Raw genomic sequence first — 22,605 nt, 5'->3', positions numbered from 1 at the left:
AGAAATTAAAAAATGAGCAAAAACCAATTAACAGGATGTGGATTGTTTATGAAGATTGAATGTAATTAAGATATGTATAAGCTAAAAATTTATTGATAAATTTAATAATGATGTTCTTATTAAGTTGATATAATTAGAAATGTACTAACCTGAATATGAGACAGTAAATGTTATGGGAAAAAGAGAAGAAATATTTGATGTTGTAGCCTGAGATTTGCACTAAGATTTTGCTATTGAACTATTGTAACCCAGTCACCACGTTGTTTTTTAAATATTCAAATGGAAAATTGGAAAACTAATAAAATATTATTTTTAAAAAAGTGATTTGTATCTAGGCGCCACTGGGTTTTTGGTAGCGGCATGCAAAATGGTCCAAATTTAAAACCCTTAAGAGTTTTTTTTTAAAAAAAGTTCCTCTTTGAGATCAAATCGCAGTTCTAATCCCGCTAAAGGCTTTCTGATGATGCTCCAATAGTTTCAGAAGTATTCTGGGCTTAAAAGTCCCATATTTAGAGTTGGGTACACTTCTGCATGTGCTTCTTTGGGGGCATTTCTAGGCAGATCTAAACACACCCCCTGGGCCTTCGATCCAACTTACCAGCTTAATATCCTTTTTGGCTTTGCTGGCGTCTTCTTTGACACCGTCGTAAGTCAAGGTTTTGTCTCTTGCGCACCACAGGCTGAGATTATGCAATACCTGTCAACAAAAAAGAAAGCACAAAGGTTTAAGCTTGCTCACAATGCCTTGAGGAGTAAGGAAAAAAAAAACACATTACAATTTTCCGATAAACAAATGCTGCAGATCGATATTTCCCACCGGTCATCTCATGGTATAAAATAATTCCTTTTTTTTTTTTACCAACCCCCCCCCCCCATTTCCGTATCAATGGTTCCGGGCTTCCAGTTGCATCAAATTCTTCCCCCTGAAACTATAAACGGAATTATATATGCAGGTCTTGGCGTATTCGGGTCTTTTCCCGTGTAAGATTGAGAGTATCTTGGCGACGTTTCGACGAGGTCCCACTCGTCTTCTTCAGGCTGGAGTCTTCGGCTTCGTGCTTGTGCGAGCGAAGTGTGATCGGAGCTGCCGTCTCTCTATAAATATTGGTGGGGGGTGTGTGGAGTGCTGGCTTAGTTGCTGTAGGTAGATTGGTTGGCTGTGTGGGAGCTATTGTTTGCGGATTGTTCAGCTGTTTCGTAACATCCTGAGTAGTTGAGGATATCACTACACTAGATCTCAGGATGTAATCACACAACCCATTACCCAGGTCGTTATAACACAAAAGACTAATGGGCACACAGCCAGCACCTCAACTACTCAGGATGTTACGAAACAGCTGAACAATCCGCAAACAATAGCTCCCACACAGCCAACCAATCCACCTACAGCAACTAAGCCAGCACTCCACACACACACACCAATATTTATAGAGAGACGGCAGCTCCGATCACACTTTGCTCGCACAAGCACGAAGCCGAAGACCCCAGCCTGAAGATGACGAGTGGGACCTCGTCGAAACGTCGCCAAGATACTCTCAATTTTACACGGGAAAAGACCCGAATACGCCAAGACCTGCATACCTGTACCCATGAAAATCTACGAAAACACACACACACACACACACATCAGATATCAGTCTTCAGAGGCAACTCACTTGTCTGATGTCCTGATTAGCTGCCAGAATGAGTTCGTTCATTGCCGGCGGTGGAATCTTTAATCCTTCTTTGAAAGCGATGGACATCATAGCGCCCTGCAAAAAGTCATTTGTTTTGCGTGAGCCAATACCGAAAAATTGTGGGTAAGTACAGGACTTAAAAGTAGCATCTTCATTTACAGGGTTGGAAATGAGTACAATGGGCAATGCTAGCTCAGTGTCAATAAGTCTCTTCTTTTTAACCTCAAAAGATCTGCGTGCATCTATGTAGAAGTATAAATGTACACAAAACTGTCTAAATCTCCTACTGTTTAAGGGTGTACAGTAGTGGCCAAAATTGTGGAAACCTTTTGGGAAAAGTGCACAGTAGAAATACCACCTTTGGTTAAGTTTCCATCCATTTTTTCTTCTAATTTCTTTATAATTATAGCCTTGTTCACTTAATAATACTATTTTACATCGCTTTCTGGGTGACCAGTCAACTCTTTGCACCATGGCTTTAATTTTATTACGTTTGACATGTTCATTAAATGAAAGAACACAAAAAAACCCAACCAACTTGATAGCGATCACATAACACACTGACAAAAGTCCTCTTGGCTTCAATACATGAGATCAATAACCGAGTCCTGCTGTGATCTGATTGGCTCATTGCCAATACAAGATGACACCTGATTGGCTCTCTAAACACTCCTGCTCATTGGCTACAATCGGATGAAGGAAAGCTACCTGAGATCAACCTAAGCAAGTTGTGCTTCCTTTTTCTGGTTATTTGGCTATAACTTTTCATAGAATACAGTATAGATAATTGAACAAACAATGTTGCATTACATTCTTGATTAAATTATCTTTCCATTGATATATAATTTTATGGTACTACTCCTGCCCAAAAAAGTGGTGTTATTAGCCATCAAATCTCAAAAATACACTTTTCCCAAAAGGTTTCCACAATTTTGGCCACTACTGTATACGTCATTCAGTGAAAAGTTGCAAAACTTTTTTTGCAGGTTTCTGTTCCTGTCCCAGCAACTAACTTTCCATTACAGGTAGTTCTTGAGTTAACAACAGTTCATTTAGTGATCATTCACTAGAAGTTACAACGGCACTGAAAAAAGTGACTTATGACCATTTTTCATACTTATGACCGTTGTAGCGTTCCCACAATCACAATGATCAAAATTCAGAGTTGACAACTGGCTAATATTTATGACGGGGTCACGTTGACAGGCAAAGTCCATGGGGAAGCCAGATTCACTGAACAAATTGTGTTACTAATTTAACAACTGCAGTGATTCACTTAACAGCTGTGGCAAGAAAGGTTGCAAAATGGAGCAAAATTCACCTCACCGCCGTCTCGCTTAGCCACAGAAATTTTGAGCTCAGCTGTGGGTCGTAAAATTGAGGACTACCTGTATCCTTATTCTTATTCCTTCTTCTTGATTGGACCAAAGCCAAGTTGCAGTTAAGAACTTCACTTCAGATTGCGCCTACAGAAAAATAGCCCGCCGGGGAACTAATCCAAAAGGTTGCAACTCCGTTAGCGCAAGTGACAATTTCTTCAAGCTTTACTAAAGGATTTATAAACCACCTTTTATATTAATCTTCGGTTCGTATCTTCAGAAGATTGAGCACGCTAACCTGTTCCCCCTTAAAAGCGGACACTGTGAATTAAGAAGACTCCTGCGAGTCCCCTGGACTCTACGGCGATCCAACCGGTCAGTCCTGGAGGAGATCAACCCCTACTGCTCTTTAGAAGGCCAGATCCTGAAGTTGAAACTCAAGTACTTTGGCCACCTAATGAGAAGGAAGGACTCACTGGAGAAGGGCCTGATGCTGGGAAAGATGGAGGGCAAGAGAAGAAGGGGACAACGGAGAATGAGGTGGCTGGATGGAGTCCCTGAAGCAGGAGGTGTGAGCTTCAATGGACTTCAGAAGATGGCAGAGGACAGGAAGGCCTGGAGGAACGTGGTCCATGGGGTCGCGATGGGTCGGACGCGACTTTGCAACTAACAGCAACAACAAATTACTCAAATTAATTGGAAATAAAATATATATTTTAAGGGTGACAGACAAGCCCAAGTTACAAGGAGAACGCTCTACGACGTAGGTCCCCACCAACAAACCTAGAGGGGAAAGTAGCCAAGCTCATGAATGAGTTTTCTTCCAGTGGTCATTAGCTTCCACCGCTCAACGAATCACCAACTGTTGTCTCTAAAAGTCATCTCCAAGAAAACAGAAGAGACCAAAACAGGCCTCCTGAAGTCATTCTTTACCTTGATCTGCTCTACCCTCGGCCTCGGGAAACGAAGGTCAAAACAGTAGTGGGCCAAAGAGCGGATCTTGGGATGGTTCCGATCGTTACACATGCAAATTATTGGAACTTTTGTGTGCTTAATCAGATCAATTAGCTCCTACGGAGAGAAAAAAAAGGGGGGGGATATGTCGTGAACTACTCAACAGATTAGTTCGTATTTAACAAGATCTAGCAGGTCAAAAGGCTGTCAAACAATTTAAGTTTCCCAGACATTTTAAACAGGTAAGTGAAAGCAAGTTTGACCTTTATTGTTAAGTTGCTCTTTAAGAGCAGCTGGCCAAATGGAAGGCATATTATAAATAAATGTAAAGTTATTGCTTTATTTCTGTTTTAATTGGGACACGCTGCCACAGCACAGGAAGCGTTGCGCAAGTACATTTTAATAAGAACATGTTATTAAGTTCTACAAATTCACAACAGGAGCCAATCTTGAGGGCATCTGGATGTTGGTCCAAAACCAGATTAATACCAACCAGAGAAAAAAAGGAACTCTTAATCTAGTCTGACCCATCTCGTGGCTCACCGGTTGTGTGAACTGAGTGCATCGGTCAGCTCAGAAGCCACCTGTGAAATAGTTCAGACCAGAGGTCTTCAAACTTGGCCCTTTGATGACCTGTGGACTTCAACTCCCAGAATTCCTCAGCCAGGCACGCGTGCCTGGCTGAGGAATTCTGGGAGTTAAAGTCCACAAGTCATAAAAGGGCCAAGTTTGAAGACCCCTGGCTTATATGGTCCATGCTGGCTGGGGAATTCTGGGAGTTGAAGTCCACAAGTCATCAAAGGGCCAAGTCTGAAGACCCCTGGCTTATATGGTCCATGCTGGCTGGGGAATTCTGGGAGTTGAAGTCCACAAGTCATCAAAGGGCCAAGTCTGAAGACCCCTGGCTTATATGGTCCATGCTGGCTGGGGAATTCTGGGAGTTAAAGTCCACAAGTCATCAAAGGGCCAAGTCTGAAGACCCCTGGTTCAGCCCAATTCTAGGACTATAAGGTAGTATTTCATATCATATTCCCCTAACCCAAGGGTTTCCAACCTTGACAGCGTTAAGACCTGTGGACCTCAACTCCCAGAATACCCCAGCCGGCCGTGCTGCCCGTGGAATTCTGGGAGTTGAAGTTCACAGGTCTTAAAAAGTTGGCACGGTTGGACACCTCCTGCTCTAACCCTATCCCTTGAATTTGAAACATGCCTTTTCTTACCTGCTGGATTTATCTCCTTTACGTTTTTCAGTTCTCAATGCTTCTTTGAGCTCAGTTAAGATCTGGTCCAAGAATGCTTCCAAATCCCTTCCTTTCCCCAATCCCAAACAGCCCTTATAAACATTCCTTTCCACGCCAGGGTTCACGTGTTCCTTACCTGTATCCCACCTCTGTCCTCGTTGCCAGCCATCCCATCGACCTCGTCCATTATGAGGACGTGTTTTGCACTGACGGAGCGTGACGTCCCTAAGGAGGCAGGGGAAACCGAAAGAAATTACCGCGGAAAATCGGATTACCGAGGATGCAGTGGTGGAACTGCTGCTGTTTTAGTGCTGAATTATAATACACAAGAGTTGAACAAGCAGTTGTGTTAATGAGGAGCTGCTTATGGCCTTATGTGCTGGGCTGTTTAATCATGACTAGGGACCACCAGCCCCCCATTTAGATTTTCCAACTAACCCAGTGGTTCTCAACCTTTTTAATGCCGCGACCCCAACCGGTCGTACATCGAGGACTAAACCGGTCGTAAGTCGAGGACTAAACCGGTCGTAAGTCGAGGACTACCCAGCCGGTCGTAAGTCGAGGACTTTCCCTGCCCGGGAGCGCCGCGCATGCGTGGTTCCGCCCCCTGCGCCGACCAAGGCATAGCTGGCAAGTGGCAGAGACGGAGCAGGCCGACCACCAGCTGGCCCAGCCCAAGGGAGGTAAGGCACCCGCCGGAAAAGGGAAAAATGGCGGTCAAAAAAATGGCGGACAACCTTGCTTGGCGACCCCCGTGAAATGGTCGATCGACCCCAAATGGGGTCCCGACCCACAGGTTGAGAACCACTGAACTAACCAAAAACAAAATCCTGCAGTAGATAAGACGAATAAGATACCTGAGCAGAATCCTTTGATGCTGGTGTTATTCAGAGATTCAGCCACCACCTCCTTCAGGCTGTTCTTGCTGCGCGTGTCACTCGCATTCAGCTCCACGTAGCTCAAACCGAGTTCCTAATTTCGGTAAACAATGGAAACAACGGCAGCGGGTGAGGCCACCAATCGCATCTTCGGCACACTGGTTAATTTTCACAGGCAGACCGAATCTGATCCATCCCTTGACACGTTATTTGTTTCAGAGTAGCAACGGAAAAACTAGATATTACTAAGCACATTACTAAGAATAATTGTGTCAACGGAGGCTGAAACGCTCAAGGTCTGCATCTCGGTTTCGTGATCGCAACAAATAGATCCCGTGAAGTGTTAATACCACTTTACAAAGCCTTGGTAAGGCCACACTTGGAATCCTGCATCCAGTTTTGGTCACCACGATGTAAAAAAGATGCTGAGACTCTGGAAAGAGTGCAGAGAAGAGAAACAAAGATGATTAGGGGACTGGAGGCTAAAACATACAAGGAACGGTTGCTGGAATTGGGTGTGTCTAGTTTAATGAAGAGAAGGACGAGGGGGGACATGATAGCAGTGCTCCAATATCTCAGGGGCTGCCCCACAGAAGAGGGAGTCAAGCTTCTGGAGGCAGGTTGTTCCACTGGTTAATTGTTCTAACTGTCAGAAAATTTCTCCTTAGTTCCAGGTTGCTTCTCTCCTTGGTTAGTTTCCATCCGTTGCTTCTTGTCCTGCCTTCAGGCGCTTTGGAGAATAGCTTGACTCCTTCTTCTTTGGGGCAGCTCCTGAGATACTGGAACACTGCTATCCTGTCCCCCCTCGTCCTTCTCTTCATTAAACTAGAGTTACCCAATTCCAGCAACCGTTCCTTGTATGTTTTAGCCTCCAGTCCCCTAATCATCTTTGTTGCTCTTCTCTGTACTCTTTCTAGAGTCTCGACATCTTTTTTACATCGTGGTGACCAAAACTGGATGCAGTATTCCAAGTGTGGCCTTACCAAGGCCTTGTAAAGTGGTATTAACACTTCACGTGTTCTTGATTCTATCCCTCTGTTAATGCAGCCCAGCACTGTGTTGGCCTTTTTGGCAGCTGCAGCACACGGCTGGCTCCTATTTAGGTGATTGTCCACTAGGACTCGGAGGTCCCTCTCACAGTTACTACCTTTTCTCGAAGGTAGCTAAATGTTTCTGCAACTATTTGGTCTCCCCCACCCCCCAAAAAATATTTCGTGCAGATCAGATTTTCCACCTCTTGCCCTCGCAAGCAACCCTGCCTCTGTGAAAACACAACTCACCTCACAAGCTAACGATGCCGTTGTGGTTTTGCCTACTCCCGGAGGCCCGGAGAGCAAAGCTGCTTTGGAATGAGCGCCATCATCTTTGCTTCCAAACTTACCGGATTTGACTATGGGAAAAAAGAATGGAGGGGATTGTTAAGCCAGCTGTGGGACATAGCCAGAACGACAGGCGCAACCCAGCGTCTCGATTCAATAAAATAACTCCGATTAGACCAGCCTAAAGAACGATTTTCACAGCCTCGGGAACACACGCCATTATTCCAAGCTCTCTTGAGATCCATCATCCGCTTGATAAAAGACAGCGAGGACGCTTGGCAGGGGTGGCCAGACACCCACTTGAGAAAATGCTATATACTTGTGAAGAAAATCCCTCTTTTGCTTTCCTTTTACAAGTTGCCACCAGGCCGAAACAAAAGAGGAACAGGCCTGGTGTTTTTAAGGATTTTTGGGCAAACCTGGAAGCAGCGATTCAAACTTCGGATGCTTCTTCTACTGGTATTTTAACCCTGGAATTAAACATTAATGTCTTAGAATTTATCTGTTCTTTCACAACACTAATCTAGTCTATATTCTGTTGATATCATGCCATTGTCATGTGTCTGATTAACGAAACACTTAAAAGGACTTTCAGGCATATTTTTATCCTAAAAGCATTTATTAAGGTTACAGAGATGTCAGTACAGCATGGTGGAAATGCTTAGATCTGAGATTCTTTTCCATTGCACAGACATTCCAGGCATTTTTCCCTCCCCTATTTTGGGGTCATGGTTCACATCTTCCAATTAACTTGGAAGATGTGATTCACTTCCGGTTTCTTTTTCCTGGGCTTTCCTTATTCTCCTCCCCTTTCACTGTTGCCTGATTTAACTATAAAAATACCAGACAGTTCTGCATATTGTCAAAGCAAGAATATACAGTATTTGCAGCGTTGACAGCCATTTTAAATTTGTGGAGCATCTAGTAGGTTAAATGCCTTCCACGTAAAAGGTCTGCATAAACAAAGCCAGCATCTTAAGAGATAAAAATTATCCATGTTTTATTTTAACTGGGGAAGAATTCGTTCTTATTTCCCGGAAGCCTAATTCATTTTCCTTTAATTTAGCGCTTGAAGGGGAAAAAAAAAGGATTTAACTACATTTACAGTCGAATGTCAATTGGTAATCCCAGTTTTATAAGCTGCGTCCCCCCATCCTGGGGGGATGATGGTTCAGGTAGTCCAACCTGGCCTACCCCCTATTACAGTGAATCAAGAGACCGGTGGTCCTTGACTTACAACCACAATTAAGAGCCCAAAATTTCCGTGGTTAAGCGAGACATTGGCTAAGTGAGTTTTGCCCCCATTTTACAACTTTTCTTGCCACAATTGTTGTTAAATTAGTCACACAATTGTTAAGTGAGTCGGGCTTCCCCCCGTGGACTTTGCTTGTCAGAAAGTCACAAAAAGGGAATCCCGTTGACACACACACACACACACGGGGACACTGCAACCGTCATAAATGTGAGTCGGTTGCCAAGTGGCCGAATTCTGACGCGACCACCAAGTTGTCGCAACAGTCGTTAAGGGTGAAGAACAGTCTTCAGTCCCCCTTTTTTTTCCTGGGCCGTCGTAACTTTGGTCTCTAAACAAAACGTTTGTCAGCGCTGCTAACGTCGGATGTTCTTGCTTTGACGACGTATGGAGAGGCAGCCATTTTCCTTCTTATGTTTTACTCTTAGAATTAGAGTTGGAATTAGGTGATACTGGAGGGAGGAGGAGGAGGAATGTGTATGGGGGTTAGTTAGACATAACAATATTGTAATAGTGTGAGAACCAAGGTTTTTGAAATAGATGATAAGAAATGGCGGGTTGAACAACAGGAGGGGAAGCCTGCATTTCAAGCTAATTGGAGGATGTGATTTATGACTGTGAATTAGAGGAGGGAATTGTGCACTATGTGCTCAGGGGAGGGGAATTCAGATTTTGGCTTGGCCTATGTACGTGCCCATGCCATTATACTCGAATAAAGATTCTTTAAGGCAGTGGTGGCGAACCTATGGCACGGATGCCAGAGGCGGCACTCGGAGCCCTCTCTGCGGGCACACGTGTCGTTGCCCCAGCCTCACTTCCCCCTGCGACCCCCTCCTCTCCAGCAACCCCCCTGAAGGAGAGTCACCCCTGAGCGTGGCCCACGCGGAGCAGCGCAGCCAAGGACATGGCAGCCAGGCAGCGTAGACAAGACTCTGCCCTCACACCCCATCGTGCACAGTTGATGCTGCAGGGCGCGGGCAGAGGGTGTGGTCGCCATAGCGCTGCTGGGCTGCCCGGGCGATCTGCGGCGGGCTCTGGAGGCGGTGAGTGGTCCTGTGGGCAGGTGGGGTGGGGGACTAGGGGGGTGGAGTGGGGGACTGGGGGGTGGAGTGGGTGGGCAGGGCCAGTTTTTGGGCACTCGGTCTCTAAAAGGTTCGCCACCACTGCTTTAAGGTAAACAATGCCTCGTTGAAGTTCTTTGAAGAGTTTCCTCTGTCGGAACCGCGACACCGTTGTTAAGCCGAGGACTACTCAAAAAGAGATTGCCAAAAAAATAAATTAATAAATGCAATTACCCTGTTTGTCTTCCGAAGAATTCTTCTGCCAGTTTTTAAGCCAACGGAGGAGTTTGTGAGCGCAGCTCTGCTCGCCTTGCTGCCCAATGACGGTTTTGATAGATGTAGGCTTGTATTTGTCCACCCACAACAACACTTCGCCTCTGTTTTTCTTTGATTCGCGAACTGAGTTTTTTTCCTCGGCGGGAACTTTCTTCTCCTCCTCCAGGAGTTTCTGCTCAAAATCCAGCCCTCTCCTTACTGTCCCGGATTCCTGTTTGACGGATCTGAAAGAGTCCGTCTTTTCCGCCAGGGAGCTTTTCTTGCGGCAGTTGGAGTCCGGCTTTGCGGGGCTGACTTTCTTCTTTTCGGCTTTCGTTTCCGTTTTGTCGTCCCTGGACTTCGCTTTCTTGGCCTTCGGAAAAAGAAACGGGAAAGGGCTGCCCTGAGAACGAAGGCGATTCTTCGCAAACTGATGTGACGGGCAAAAACAAAACCCAAGACGTCATAAACCACGGAGTGCAACGGCTCAGAATTCCCGATGTAGTGGATTCCTCTCACCTTCTAGAGCAGGGGTCCCCAACCTGTGGGCCGTGGCTCGGTAGAGGGCCCTGGCCTGCTGGCCACTGGGCCGCAGGACAGGCTGGCCAGTGCGTGCACATTTGTGCGCACACCCCCTCATTTGCACTGTGGCCGCAGAGCGCAAAAGCAGGACACCCCCATGCCTGGGGGCGCAAAAACGGGATGCGGCCGCCGTGCCTCGGGGGCGTGAAAACGGGCCACTGCCACGGGGTGCAAAAATAGGGCACAAAAACAGGCCGCCGGCATGCTGCAAGGTGCAAAAACACATGCTGCTGCGCTGCGGGGCACAAAAACAGGCCGCCGCGCTGGAAGGTGCAAAAATGGCCGCTGCCATGCCGCAGGGTGTGGAAATAGGACGCTGCAGGGCGCAGAAATGAGGCGCTGCGCATGCAAGAATGGGGCAGGGTTTGTATCACGCGGATGCTAGCCCCACCCCATTTGTGGCGTGCACATGCTCGCGGCCCCGTGTGCACGTGCGTGCACACATGTGTAAAATGCTTCCCCCTCCCTTTTCTGCCCACTGGAAAAGGTTGGTGACCTCTGTTCTAGAGCAGTGGTGGCGAACCTATGGCACGGGTGCCAGAGGCGGCACTCAGAGCCCTCTCTGTGGGCACGCGCGCCCTCGCCCCAGTCCTTCAGCTGGGTTTTATAAAAGCTTTTCGCTTTAGGTCTCCACCGCCGTGTGCAAAAAAAAAGGTTCAATCAGTCAATTTCAACTTCTCGCGGGGAAAAAAAAGATCTTGCAAAGTTGGAATTGATTGATTGAACTTTTTAGTCCCACCCAGTCTGCCGTAGCCACACCCAGCCAATGGGCCACACCCACCCGGCACTCGACGATGCATAAGTGGGTTTTGGGTTGCAGTTTGGCCACTCGGTCTCTAAAAAGTTCGCCATCACTGTTCTAGAGCAAATAGGAAACCCCAACCGTCTTCGCATAACCCCTCTCTCAGTGACAGCATCCTTTCCCAGCTCTTACACGACAGGTCTTTTCCTGGCTGTCAATCTTCCTCCCCGCCTAGCACAATTGTGGGAATGGCAGGAGGTGGGAATGCCGAGCCAGGAATCGCTCCGGTGTGTACCAACCTCTGTTTCAGCTGCTATTTCATACTTGGACCTCTTCCCTGGAGTATTTCGTATCAGGTCGAACAGCCCGTCTTCATCGATAATCTTCGTCCCTAAAGCCGATGCCTGTCACAAAAATTCAGATCGAGGCTAAGTCCGATTTATACAGTGACTGCGTGTCAAAACATGTGGAAAAACAAACAGAAGGAGGTTGGCCTATTCTCCAAAGCAATCAAAGGCAGGACAAGAAGCGACGAATGGAAACGAAGCAAGGAGAGGAGGAACCTGGAACTAAGGAGAAACTTCCTGATAGTTAGAACAATTAACCAGTGGAACAACCTGCCTCCAGAACTTGTGAATGCTCCAAAACTGGAATTTTTAAAGAAGAGATTGGACAACCATTGGTCTGAAATGATATAGGGTTTCCTGCCTGAGCAGGAGGTTGGACTAGACCACAGGTCGGCAACCTGCGGCTCTGGAGCCGCATGTGGCTCTTTGAGTCTTCCCCTGCGGCTCCCAGCCTCCTCTGCCATTCGCAGAGAGAGACAGAGACAGAGAGAGGCACTTGAGCTTCCCTTCTCTCTCTCTCTCTCTCTCTCTCTCTCTCTGTGTGTGTGTGTAAATAAAAAAGAGAGTGGACTCACGGTGTTCTCCGAGGAGCTGAAAAGCTTACTGGGCGGGGCTTCTTCTTTGGCTGCATCTCTGCAGGAAGCAGGAAGCAGGAAGGGCAGGAGAGAGCTAGCTAGCCCAGCTATGCTGGTTCAGGAATTCTGGGAGTTGAAGTCTTTGAGTCATAAAAGAGCCGAGGTTGCCTACCCCTGAGCTTCTTGGAGAACAGCTTGAAGCCAGCTTGCCAGGTGAGCAGAAGATCGGAGAGAGGCAGAGAGAGAGAGAGAGAGAAAGAGAGAGAGGGAGGGAGAGAGAGAGAGAGAGAGAGGAAAGAGAGAGGGAGAGGAGAGAAAGAGAGAGGGAGAGAGGAAAGAGAGAGAGAGAGTGGGGGAAGAGGACTGGCAGACCAAGGGCAGAAAGAGGGAGAGGGAGAGAGGGGGGAGAGAGAGACAGAGAGAGACCCTTTTGACATCTAAAATGAATATAACACTGCATATATCCTTTTTTATCTTTATGATATGTGTGTGTGTAAGTAAAAAAGATAGTGGTAAAAAAGGATATATGCAGTGTTATCTTCATTCTAGATATCAAAAGGGTTTTGCGGCTCCCAGTGTTTTGTTTTCGGTGGGAAACGGGTCCAAGTGGCTCTTTGAGTGTTTTGGGTTGCCTACCCCGGACTAGACGATCTCCAAGATCCCTTCCAACTTTGTCCTGTTGCAGAAAGAAGGGACATCTCCTTGTTATACAGCCAAAATGTCTATGCAACCAAACAGTTTCTACTGAACAGTTCTGGCAGAGGGAGACATGGGTCAGAGGGCACTAACTAGGCTCAAGGAAGGATCTAAATTCACAGGGCCCTGATAGCTGGTTAGAGCCCTGGTGGCGCAGTGGTTAGAATGCAGAACTGCAGGCTACTTCTGCTGACTGCCGGCTGCCAAGAGTTTGGCAGTTCGATCCTGACCGGCTCAAGGTTGACTCAGCCTTCCGTCCTTCCGAGGTCGGTAAAATGAGGACCCAGATTGTTGGGGGCAATAGGCTGACCCTGTAAACCGGTTAGAAAGGGCTGTAAAGCAATGTGAAGCGGTATATAAGTCTTATTGCTTGCTATCTTCCTTCCTTCCTTCCCTCCCAGTGGTGAGAATGCGGCATTGCAGGCTAACTCTGCCGACTGCCAGAATTTTGATCCTGACCAGCACAAGGTTGACCCCTCCTTCCAAGGTCAGTAAAATGAGGACCCAGATTGTTGGGGGCAACAGGCTGACTCTGTAAACTGCTTAGAGAGGGTTGTAAAGCAACGTGCTATCTTTCTTCCTTCCTTCCTTCCTTCCTTCCTTCCTTCCTTCCTTCCCTCCCAGTAATTAGAATGAGTATTGCAGGCTGATTTTGCTCACTGTCAGCAGTTCGATTCTCACTAGCTCAAGGCTGACTCAGCCTTCCATCCTTCTGAGGTTGGTAAAATGAGGACCCCCATTATTGGGGGCCAATATGCTGACTCTCTAAACCGCTCAGAGAGGACTAGTTAAGCACCGTGAAGCGTTATATTCGGTGAATCTAAGCGCTATTGCTATTGCTCTCGCAATCACTTACCTTTTCACACTTGGACGCGCCACAGTCTCGGCCTTTAACCAGGTAATTTGTCTTCTTGCTGATGTTTCCAGTGACTTTCCCCCCGTAGCGCTCAATCAGAGACTTGGCCTCATCGCGTTCAATAGATTCCAGGACTCCGGTGATCACAAACGTCATGCCTTCCAGGCAATTTTCACCGCCCTAAAAGTAAAAATAAAAATAAAAATATCAAAGTCAAAAAGAAAAGAAAAGAAAAAGGGATGACCGGAAGTATTTGGTTTATGGCGCTAGCCAGCTGCAGAGCCTAGAGCCAAAGGTAGGCAACCTTGGCGCTTTTATGACTTGTGGACTTCAATACCCAGAATTCCTGAACCGGCCATGCCAACTCAGGAATTCTGGGAGTTGAAGTCCACGAGTCATAAAAGAGCCAAGGTTGACTACCCCTGGCCTACAAAGAGGCTTCTGAGAATAGTTAATTAAAGGACGAGCTGCTGACTCGCCTTAATTGTTTTTAGACTTACTTGGGGTATTTCTTTTGAGCCGAGGGCCTTCGGACCTTCCCGGTTGAGGAAGCTTCTGTAGGCCGTGTAATTTGTCCGCTTCTTTTCCGCCGAGTCCTCAGGACTGATGGACTTCAAAAGAAAAAACAAAATCTACTGCACAGGTGACATTGTCTAATTCTGCTCGGGGGAATCTTGGCAAAGGAGGTGGCATTAATGAAGAAATAAACATGGCCCACGTAGACCTTAAGAGGCTGTAGACTTTTCAACTTCTACATTCATTCAATACTTCCATCCCACCCCCTTGAAGTGTTTACGCCAGGGGTGTCCAATCTGGGCAATTTTAAGACTTGTGGACTTCAATTCCCAGAATTCTCCAGCCATTAGGTCTTAAAAATTGCCAAGGTTGGACACCTCTGGCTTACACAAAAGAGACTCGATGTGCTTTCGCCTGCGGTAGTGACTGAATCACACTGGAGCATTTCCTGTCCTTATATGGACTCTTCTGTCAGTGATTATGCAATTCATCCCCATGGATCTAAGATCCCTTCGGCATCCACTGCGCCCACCTCTCACCTTTTATGGCTCCCCTTTGACATCCGAGTCTTCCTTTGATGCATTTATATCCACTGGCTTTGCCCGCAAAATAATAGCATGGCCACCCACAACATCCTTCTCCTAAATTATCCCACTGGGGTCCTCGTTTAGAGACAGAGTTAAAACGGAACTCGCGTGAGCCAAAGTCACTTGAAGCAGAGATCTCAAAAGCTGAATAAATAAATAAGTGCTTTTGGTGTTGCACGTAGTGCTTCTCTCTTTGTTCAGTAAAGCAATTTTACTATCTTGAAACCTTTGGTCTCTTTTTTTACTATGCATACGGCTCAATCCTGGACATAGCTCCACCAGCTTTTTTAAGGTATCAACTTGTATGTTGATATATGATATGTGTGTGTGTATGTGTTTGTGTATGTGTGCATGTATGTGTTATATACACATATATAGCTCTCATCAGCCAGACATACCCAGGTTCGAATCTCAGAAGGGTATGTCTGGCTGATGAGAGCTAATCAGCTCGAAATAGCTATCCCAGTCCCCCTTAATTCTTTGTTAGCAATCCAAAAATTTAGGAAATATATGTATGTATGTATGTATGTGTGTGTGTATGTATGTGTGTGTGTATGTATGTATGTATGTATGTATGTATGTGTATGTACAGTATGTATGTACTGTATATGTATGTGTGTATGTGTTATATATGTGAGTGTATGTATATATATATATATGTATATTTGTGTATATATATGTATGTGTATATGTCTATGTATTTATATATGTACTAGCTGTACCCAGCCACGCATTGCTGTGGCTCTTGTTCACTCAGCCAACAGATGGCGCTGTTTTTCAAAAAAAGTATGTTTTTACCTGTCACAGGTGTGACATCTATATAAAGTAGGTATATAAAAACACGCGCGTATTTGAATGCAACGTTGTGTCAAAATTTCAAAGCAATCGGTGAAGAACTTTCGGAGATTTAAGATTTTGAACAAACGAACATATATGTGTGTGTGTATATATATATACACACTTACGGTAAAATACGGAGGAGGTATGGAAAAACATCATGCATTGATGTAGGTAATGCATCTAGGATACAACACGAACAGCTGGGTCCGATGACACGTTCCAGAAGCCGGATGCAGGCTGTTAACATCTTATAAAAGCTCTTTCCCAGTGACTACTTTTAAAGCCCTGATGATGTTGGGTGGGCCCAACGAAAGCTCGGCTCATTAAATTTTTTACTATTTATTACTTTCCTCTTGGTGATCGATATTTATTGGTTTTATCATGGATTTACCCAAGAGTCGAATTTTTAGCTTTATAACTTGTCAATGTATGTATGTATGTATGTATGTATGTATGTATGTATGTGTATATATATATATATGTGTGTATGTGTATATGTATATGTGTATATATGTACGTGTATATATATATGTGTGTGTATACACACACACACAGATACATACATATACGTATACACACACACACACATATCTCCCTTCTCACACTGATGATGTTACCTAGTTGGGTTATAAAACATCTGCAAAAAAAAAACCCCCACAACAACCTCAGAGAACCCCAAAGACCCCACAGACATTCGTGGTTAACGATCACACCAACCAAAATCTTTCCTCAAGATGCTCCTACCTTGGATTGTTCAGGAGAAACCTTCACCTTTGTAGGTGTCTTGATTTTGGGCGAAATTGTTTTCCCGGCTGGAGTTACCGTTTCTTTCTTGTGGTTCTCTCCTTTGGAGGTCCCATTTTCGGTTTTGATAGCTCCTGCTTTTGGCTTGAGTGGAGTTAACTTGGAGGAAGCCTTCGACGACCCCCCTTTAGTCCCCCAATCCACCTCCTCCTTCGTCGCAGAAGATTCTGGGTGGAGAACACTGTCTGACTGAACCTGATCCTTTGCGGAATGAGGTTGAGAATCTAAAGCGGAAATTGTGGATTTCCCTACAGAGAGAACGACAAGTTTTAAGGATAAGTGAAGGTGACCAAAACCTAACAAAGTCCTTTAAAAAAAATATATAAACAATTACCTTTGTGAGCCTGTTTATTTTTGTCTCTTTCGCCCGATTTTGACGGTTGACATTCCTCTTTTCGAGGCTAAAATAATAAGCAGACATTGTGTCTTGATTTTTGTTTTGCTGTGATTGGGATGAAGTTATTATCGGCAACAATTTCAGAACGTTTCTACAGCTGATCTTTTCCTTCCCTCCAAACCAGGGGTAGGCAACCTTGGCTCTTTTATGACTCGTGGACTTCAACTCCCAGAATTCCTGAGCCAGCATAGGAATTCTGGGAGTTGAAGTCCACAAGTCATAAAAGAGCCAAGGTTGCCTACCCCTGCTCCAAACCATCAAAGCAAAACATTCAACATTCAAATGGACCCATTTCTTTCCCTCCTATTAAGCAGAGGCTGATCCAGAGCAAGTGACGGGATTTAGTCCAGACCCTGGAGATCAGGCAGAGATACCAAGCCTCTTCGCTCGTCAGGCCCGGTGGGGTGAAGCAATTCAGGGGAAGGAGAAAATAGCCCAAAGTTTCAACTCATCCCATGTCACACATCAGTTACAGTAGACAGCGATTAGATTATGTTGTTGTTGTTAGTTGCGAAGTCATGTCCGACCCATCGCGACCCCATGGACAACGTTCCTTCAGGCCTTCCTGTCCTCTACCATCTTCTGAAGTCCATTTAAGCTCACGCCTACTGCTTTAGTGACTCCATCCAGCCACCTCATTCTCTGTCGTCCCCGTCTTCTCTTGCCCTCCGTCTTTCCCAGCATCAGGCTCTTCTCCAGCGAGTCCTTCCTTCTCATTAGGTGGCCAAAGGACTTGAGTTGAAACTTCAGGATCTGGCCTTCTAAAGAGCAGTTGGGGTTGATCTCCTCCAGGACTGACCGGTTGGATCGCCTTGCAGTCCAGGGGACTCACAGGAGTCTTCTCCAGCACCATAGTTCAAAGGCCTCCATTCTTTGGCACTCAGCCTTTCCTATGGTCCAACTTTCACAGCCATACATCGCAAAACTGGGAAAACCACGGCCTTGACTATACGGATTAGATTATAAAACCATGTATTTTATAGAAGCAAATATTTCCCACTTACTTTTTTCTTTCTGGGTGTCTCATCCAGCATAGCCAACGTCTGTGCAAATTCTTCGTCTTCGTGCAATTGTCTTTCCCACTGCAAACAAGGCAAAACCTAGTATGAAACTGACCCTTTTAACACATGGCTGGAGAGTAAAAAGAGGTCATCTCTGTCTGTCCAAGAAGGACTTAGGGGTGACGTGACGGCAGTCTTCCAATATCTAAGGGGCTGCCACAAAAAAAAGAGGGGTTCAACTTGTTCTCTAAAGCCCCTGAGGACAGGACAAGAAGCAACGGGTGGAAACCAATCAAGGAGAGAAGCAACATGGAATTAAGGAGAAATTTCCTGACAGTGAGAACGATTAATCAGTGGAACGACTTGCCTCCAGAAGTTGTGGGTGCTCCAACACAGGAGGCCTTTAAGAAGAGATTGGACAGCCATTTGTCTGAAATAATCAAGGAGAGAAGCAACCTAGAACTAAGGAGAATTTTCCTGACAATGAAAACAATTAATCAGTGGAACAACTCCAGAGGTTGTGAATGCTCCAACACTGGAAGTTTTTAAAAGGAGACTGGACAGCCATTTGTCTGAAATGGTGTAGGATTTCCTGCCTGAGCAGGGGGTTGGACTAGATGACCTCCAAGGTACCTTCCAACTATTCTATTCTATTCCATTCCATTCCATTCCATTCCTATTATTCCTCCCTCTATTCCATTCCATTCTATTCTATTCCTATTATTCTTTCCACTATTCTATTCTATTCTATTCTATTCTATTCTATTCTATTCTATCCTATCCTATCCTATCCTATCCTATTCTAATTCTATTCTAATTCTATTCTAATTCTATTCTATTCTAATTCTAATTCTTTACTCTACTCTGTATTCTTCCTGCCTGAGCAGGGGGTTGGACTAGATGACCTCCAAGATGCCTTCCAACTATTCTATTCCATTCCATTCCTATTATTCCTTCCTCTATTCTATTCTATTCTATTCTATTCTATTCTATTCTATTCTATTCTATTCTATTCTAATTCTAATTCTAATTCTAATTCTAATTCTAATTCTAATTCTTACTCTACTCTATTCTGTATTCTTCCTGCCTGAGCAGGGGGTTGGACTGGAAGACCTCCAAGGTCCCTCCCAACTCTGTTATGCTGTTTTTCTGTACTTTGTCAATGTGATTTGCTTGGTGACCAAGAGGTATTAAAGTACATAATGTCACTGGAAAGGTGGAAAAATTTTCAGGGTGGTTTTTTTTTTCTTTTTTGCATTCTGAGAGATGGTATCAATTTTGCCCCTTAAAACCAGGAAAAATCAATCCAATTTTTGGGAGAAGGAAGGAAGGAACACAGCTGTCCTTACAATGTGCATTTCAGCTTTTCGAATCGTCCTGAAGCATAAGACATTTGTGTAAAAAAATATATATATAACTTATGATCCCTTTGGAAAAATGCCGCAGGCTGCGAAGGGTTACAACATACCCTTTTACTGGGATGTGGGACTGAAGGCCACACATCCTTCACAGAAGTGAATAAACTAACACAATTCCGAAATTCAATTATTTCCTGGCGCAAATATAAAACCAGATCTGATTTTCAATGATTCAGTTGAACAGAGTGAGAGAAAAAAAAATGACTCAATTTTTTCCCTTCATTTCGCTTCAGCACAATACAGCATCCTGTTATTATCTTTATTTATTGCTTTTTTTGGGGGGGGGGGGGTGGAAGAAAACTAACCTGTTTCCCCCCCAAGTGACACTGGGAACATTACCCAAATCTAATTTTTGGCCAAGTGTAACATCAAAACCTGCCTCCCCACACAATTCGGATACGTAACATTATTAGCAAAAATCCCACAGGCTCTACGTTTATACGATCGTAAGCAGGAGGTGATTCAGCTAAAGAGATAGCGTTCATATTTCTTATTTTAGTATGAAATTGAAGCCAGAACCAAGAGTAATTGTGGAAATCAAAGAAATGAAATGGACATGTATACCTCTCTCTTTCTCTCTCTCTCTCACACATACCCAGACCTTTAATCTTTCCAAATTAACAGCTTGACAACTCTGACAGTATCTTAATTCTGAAAAGCACACAGAATTATTTATTTTCCTTGTGTACTGTGACTTTTATTTTACGGCATGCCTATGAAAAATTGAAGCTGTACTGCAACCATCTTCTTCCCCCCAGTACAGAACTGGATTGAAAAGAATACCAATGTGAAAATAAAATTATACATTACGATAATGTAAAACTGGGAAACGCTATTTACAAAAGCAAAGCCATTTAATCCTTGGGAGGTCACCACTAACCCAAAACTGGCTCATATAACCCTAACCCCCCAAGCAGACGTTTCATATTTTACACACTCTTTAATTTTAATCCATTTGCAGCTAATTTCTTTATATCAAAGCCTTTGTCTAGGAAAATCTTGGCTGCCCAAGGTCTGAAAATTCTGGATATCAAAGGTTTAAATTGGAATATTGATAAGAAGCTAAAACTTATGTAAAAATTAATAACAGGATATGGGTTGTTGATGAAGACTGAATGTAATTAAGATATGTATAAGCTAAAAAATTATTGATAAATGTAATTATGATGTCTTTGTCGAGTTAATATAATTAGAAATGTACTAGTTTGAATCCGAGATAGTAAATGTTAAGGGAAAAAAGAGAAGAAATATCTGATGTTGTAACCTGAGATTTGCACTAAAGATTTTGCTATTGAACTATTGATTAACCCAGTCACCACGTTGCTTTTTAAATACACAAATGTAAAATTGGAAAATTAATAAAATATTTTTTTTTAAAAAAAGCCTTCGTCTGATGGTTAATGAACGCAAATAAAAGTTATTTGCTTTATCAAAGCCCAAGATTGCTCCGAAGGAGTTGAATTCGTAAGAGAGATTCAGCCCTCTTGATGTCACATTGATGCCAATTTTGGACACCCTCTCAGATATAATAATTATGGAAATGTCTTATGTTACCTTAGACTTCTCTTCCAACTGTAGTTCTTTAGCGATAGCCTCATCGTTGATGGTGGAATCCTTGCTTGGCCACGGCTGCATCACACCGAAAGGAGAACCACAATGAGATTAGTCCCACGTTCATATTTACGTGCTTCCTGTAACTCAGTTAAGGTGATAACAGTTTAAGGCTGGCTTGCTCTTTTGTTTTCTCTGCTGGACACATGCTCAAAAGCACTGTTCTCGTGTCCCTTGGCTTGTTTATTCATTCATTCAATTTATAGGCCGCTCGTAACTCTGCCAAGCCAACTCTGGGTGGCTGCCAGTACCATAATAAAACAATTACAGGATCAAAACATGAAAACATCAGGCGTTAAAAGGCGCAAAGTCCATATGATGAGAACCAAGGTCTAACTGAACCGGATCACAGAACGTTGTCGCCTCTACAGACAACCCTCGACTTTCAACGCTTCGTTTAGTGACCGTTCAACGTTATAACGGCACTGAAAAAGAGTGACTGGTGACCGTTTTTCTACATCTACGACCGCTGCAGCGTCCTCGATGGTCACGTGATCCAAATTCAGAGGCTTGGCAACTGGCATGTATCAAGACTGTTTGCAGCGTCCCTGGGAGTCACGTGATCCCTTTTTGCGACTTTCTGACCAGCCAAGTCCACGAGGAAGCCGGATTCGCTTAACGACCGGGTTGCTAACCTAACAGATGCCAACGATTCACTTAACAACTGGGGTAAGAAAAGTCGCTAAAATGGGGCAAAACTCACCTGGCCAATGTTTCACTTAGCGACCTAAATTCTGGGCTCAAAATTGGGGCTCGAGAACTACCTGTGGCCTGTTTACAATCATGGGTGAATTTAGGAGAATTCCTGGCTCGTAAATGATCTGCAGCAAGGAGGGGGGGGCAAGCGATAGGCTGGCGTTACTCACTTCTTTTCGCTTGCTTGACACCAGCTTCTTCTCCGACCGTTGAACGCTGGCAGTCCCAAAGTAATCAATGACAGATGTCGGCGTCAGTTTCACCGGAGATAAGGGTCTGCTTTTGACTTTTGGTTTGGAAGCCGGCTGGGATATTCCCGTCGTTCCTGGATTAATCTTCACCGACGTCTCAAACTGTTTAACTTTGGGGGGGTCTTTCTTCTTCACAAAGTCCTCGTCTTCATCTGAGTGACAAAAACAAAATTGGCGGGTGGGAGGGGGAAGAAACGTTTAATGATTTCCCAGGAACAAGATGCCCGACGAGGTCAGCGGGAAGCTGATTCTAAACTCGTGACGTTGTCCCAAAAAAAAATATAATAATCACAAAGACACGGAGAGCAACTGATCAGATCACATAGAGTTCCTAAAGAAGATCTCTCAATCTGGTTCAGACTTTCCTGAATATATTCAGGAATATTGGGTATGTCTAGTTTAATGAAGAGAAGAACGAGGGGTGACGTGATAGCAATGTTCCAATATCTCAGGGGTTGCCCACAAAGAAGAGGGAGTCAAGCTATTCTCCAAAGCGCCTGAAGGCAGGACGAGAAGCGACGGATGGAAACTGATCAAGGAGAGAAGCAACCTAGAACTAAGGAGAAACTTCCTGACGGTTAGAACAATTAACCAGTGGAACAACCTGCCTCCAGAAGCGGTGAATGCTCCAACACTGGAAGTTTTTAAGAAGAGACTGGACAGCCATTTGTCTGAAATGGTATAGGGTTTCCTGCCTGAGCAGGGGGTTGGACTAGATGACCTCCAAGGTC

At 44.7% G+C, this 22,605-nt stretch overlaps 1 protein-coding gene across 1 annotated transcript in view; it reads right to left on the bottom strand.

The window, feature by feature from the left end:
• Window positions 1-553: 553 nt before the first annotated feature.
• RFC1 (replication factor C subunit 1) overlaps window positions 554-22,605 on the bottom strand; it is a 29,169-nt gene continuing 7,117 nt past the window's right edge. Inside the window, exons 4-18 of the mRNA XM_015831951.1 lie at window positions 21,794-22,040; window positions 20,871-20,945; window positions 17,902-17,979; window positions 16,835-16,901; window positions 16,441-16,748; window positions 14,254-14,364; window positions 13,754-13,933; window positions 11,579-11,683; window positions 9,935-10,328; window positions 7,349-7,458; window positions 6,048-6,162; window positions 5,327-5,415; window positions 3,929-4,066; window positions 1,656-1,751; window positions 554-697 (exon numbers count right to left, since the gene is read on the bottom strand). Of these exons, the coding sequence (XP_015687437.1) occupies window positions 554-697; window positions 1,656-1,751; window positions 3,929-4,066; window positions 5,327-5,415; window positions 6,048-6,162; window positions 7,349-7,458; window positions 9,935-10,328; window positions 11,579-11,683; window positions 13,754-13,933; window positions 14,254-14,364; window positions 16,441-16,748; window positions 16,835-16,901; window positions 17,902-17,979; window positions 20,871-20,945; window positions 21,794-22,040 (2,257 nt within the window). The remainder of the gene's footprint in view (window positions 698-1,655; window positions 1,752-3,928; window positions 4,067-5,326; window positions 5,416-6,047; window positions 6,163-7,348; window positions 7,459-9,934; window positions 10,329-11,578; window positions 11,684-13,753; window positions 13,934-14,253; window positions 14,365-16,440; window positions 16,749-16,834; window positions 16,902-17,901; window positions 17,980-20,870; window positions 20,946-21,793; window positions 22,041-22,605) is intronic.

The sequence above is a fragment of the Protobothrops mucrosquamatus genome, unplaced genomic scaffold, assembly GCF_001527695.2.
Source record: "Protobothrops mucrosquamatus isolate PMUCROS unplaced genomic scaffold, P.Mucros_1.0 scaffold_292, whole genome shotgun sequence".
NCBI classification, from domain to species: Eukaryota; Metazoa; Chordata; class Lepidosauria; order Squamata; family Viperidae; genus Protobothrops; species Protobothrops mucrosquamatus.
Note: the sequence above shows the minus strand (reverse complement) of the source record. Positions and strands in the feature narration are given on the sequence as shown.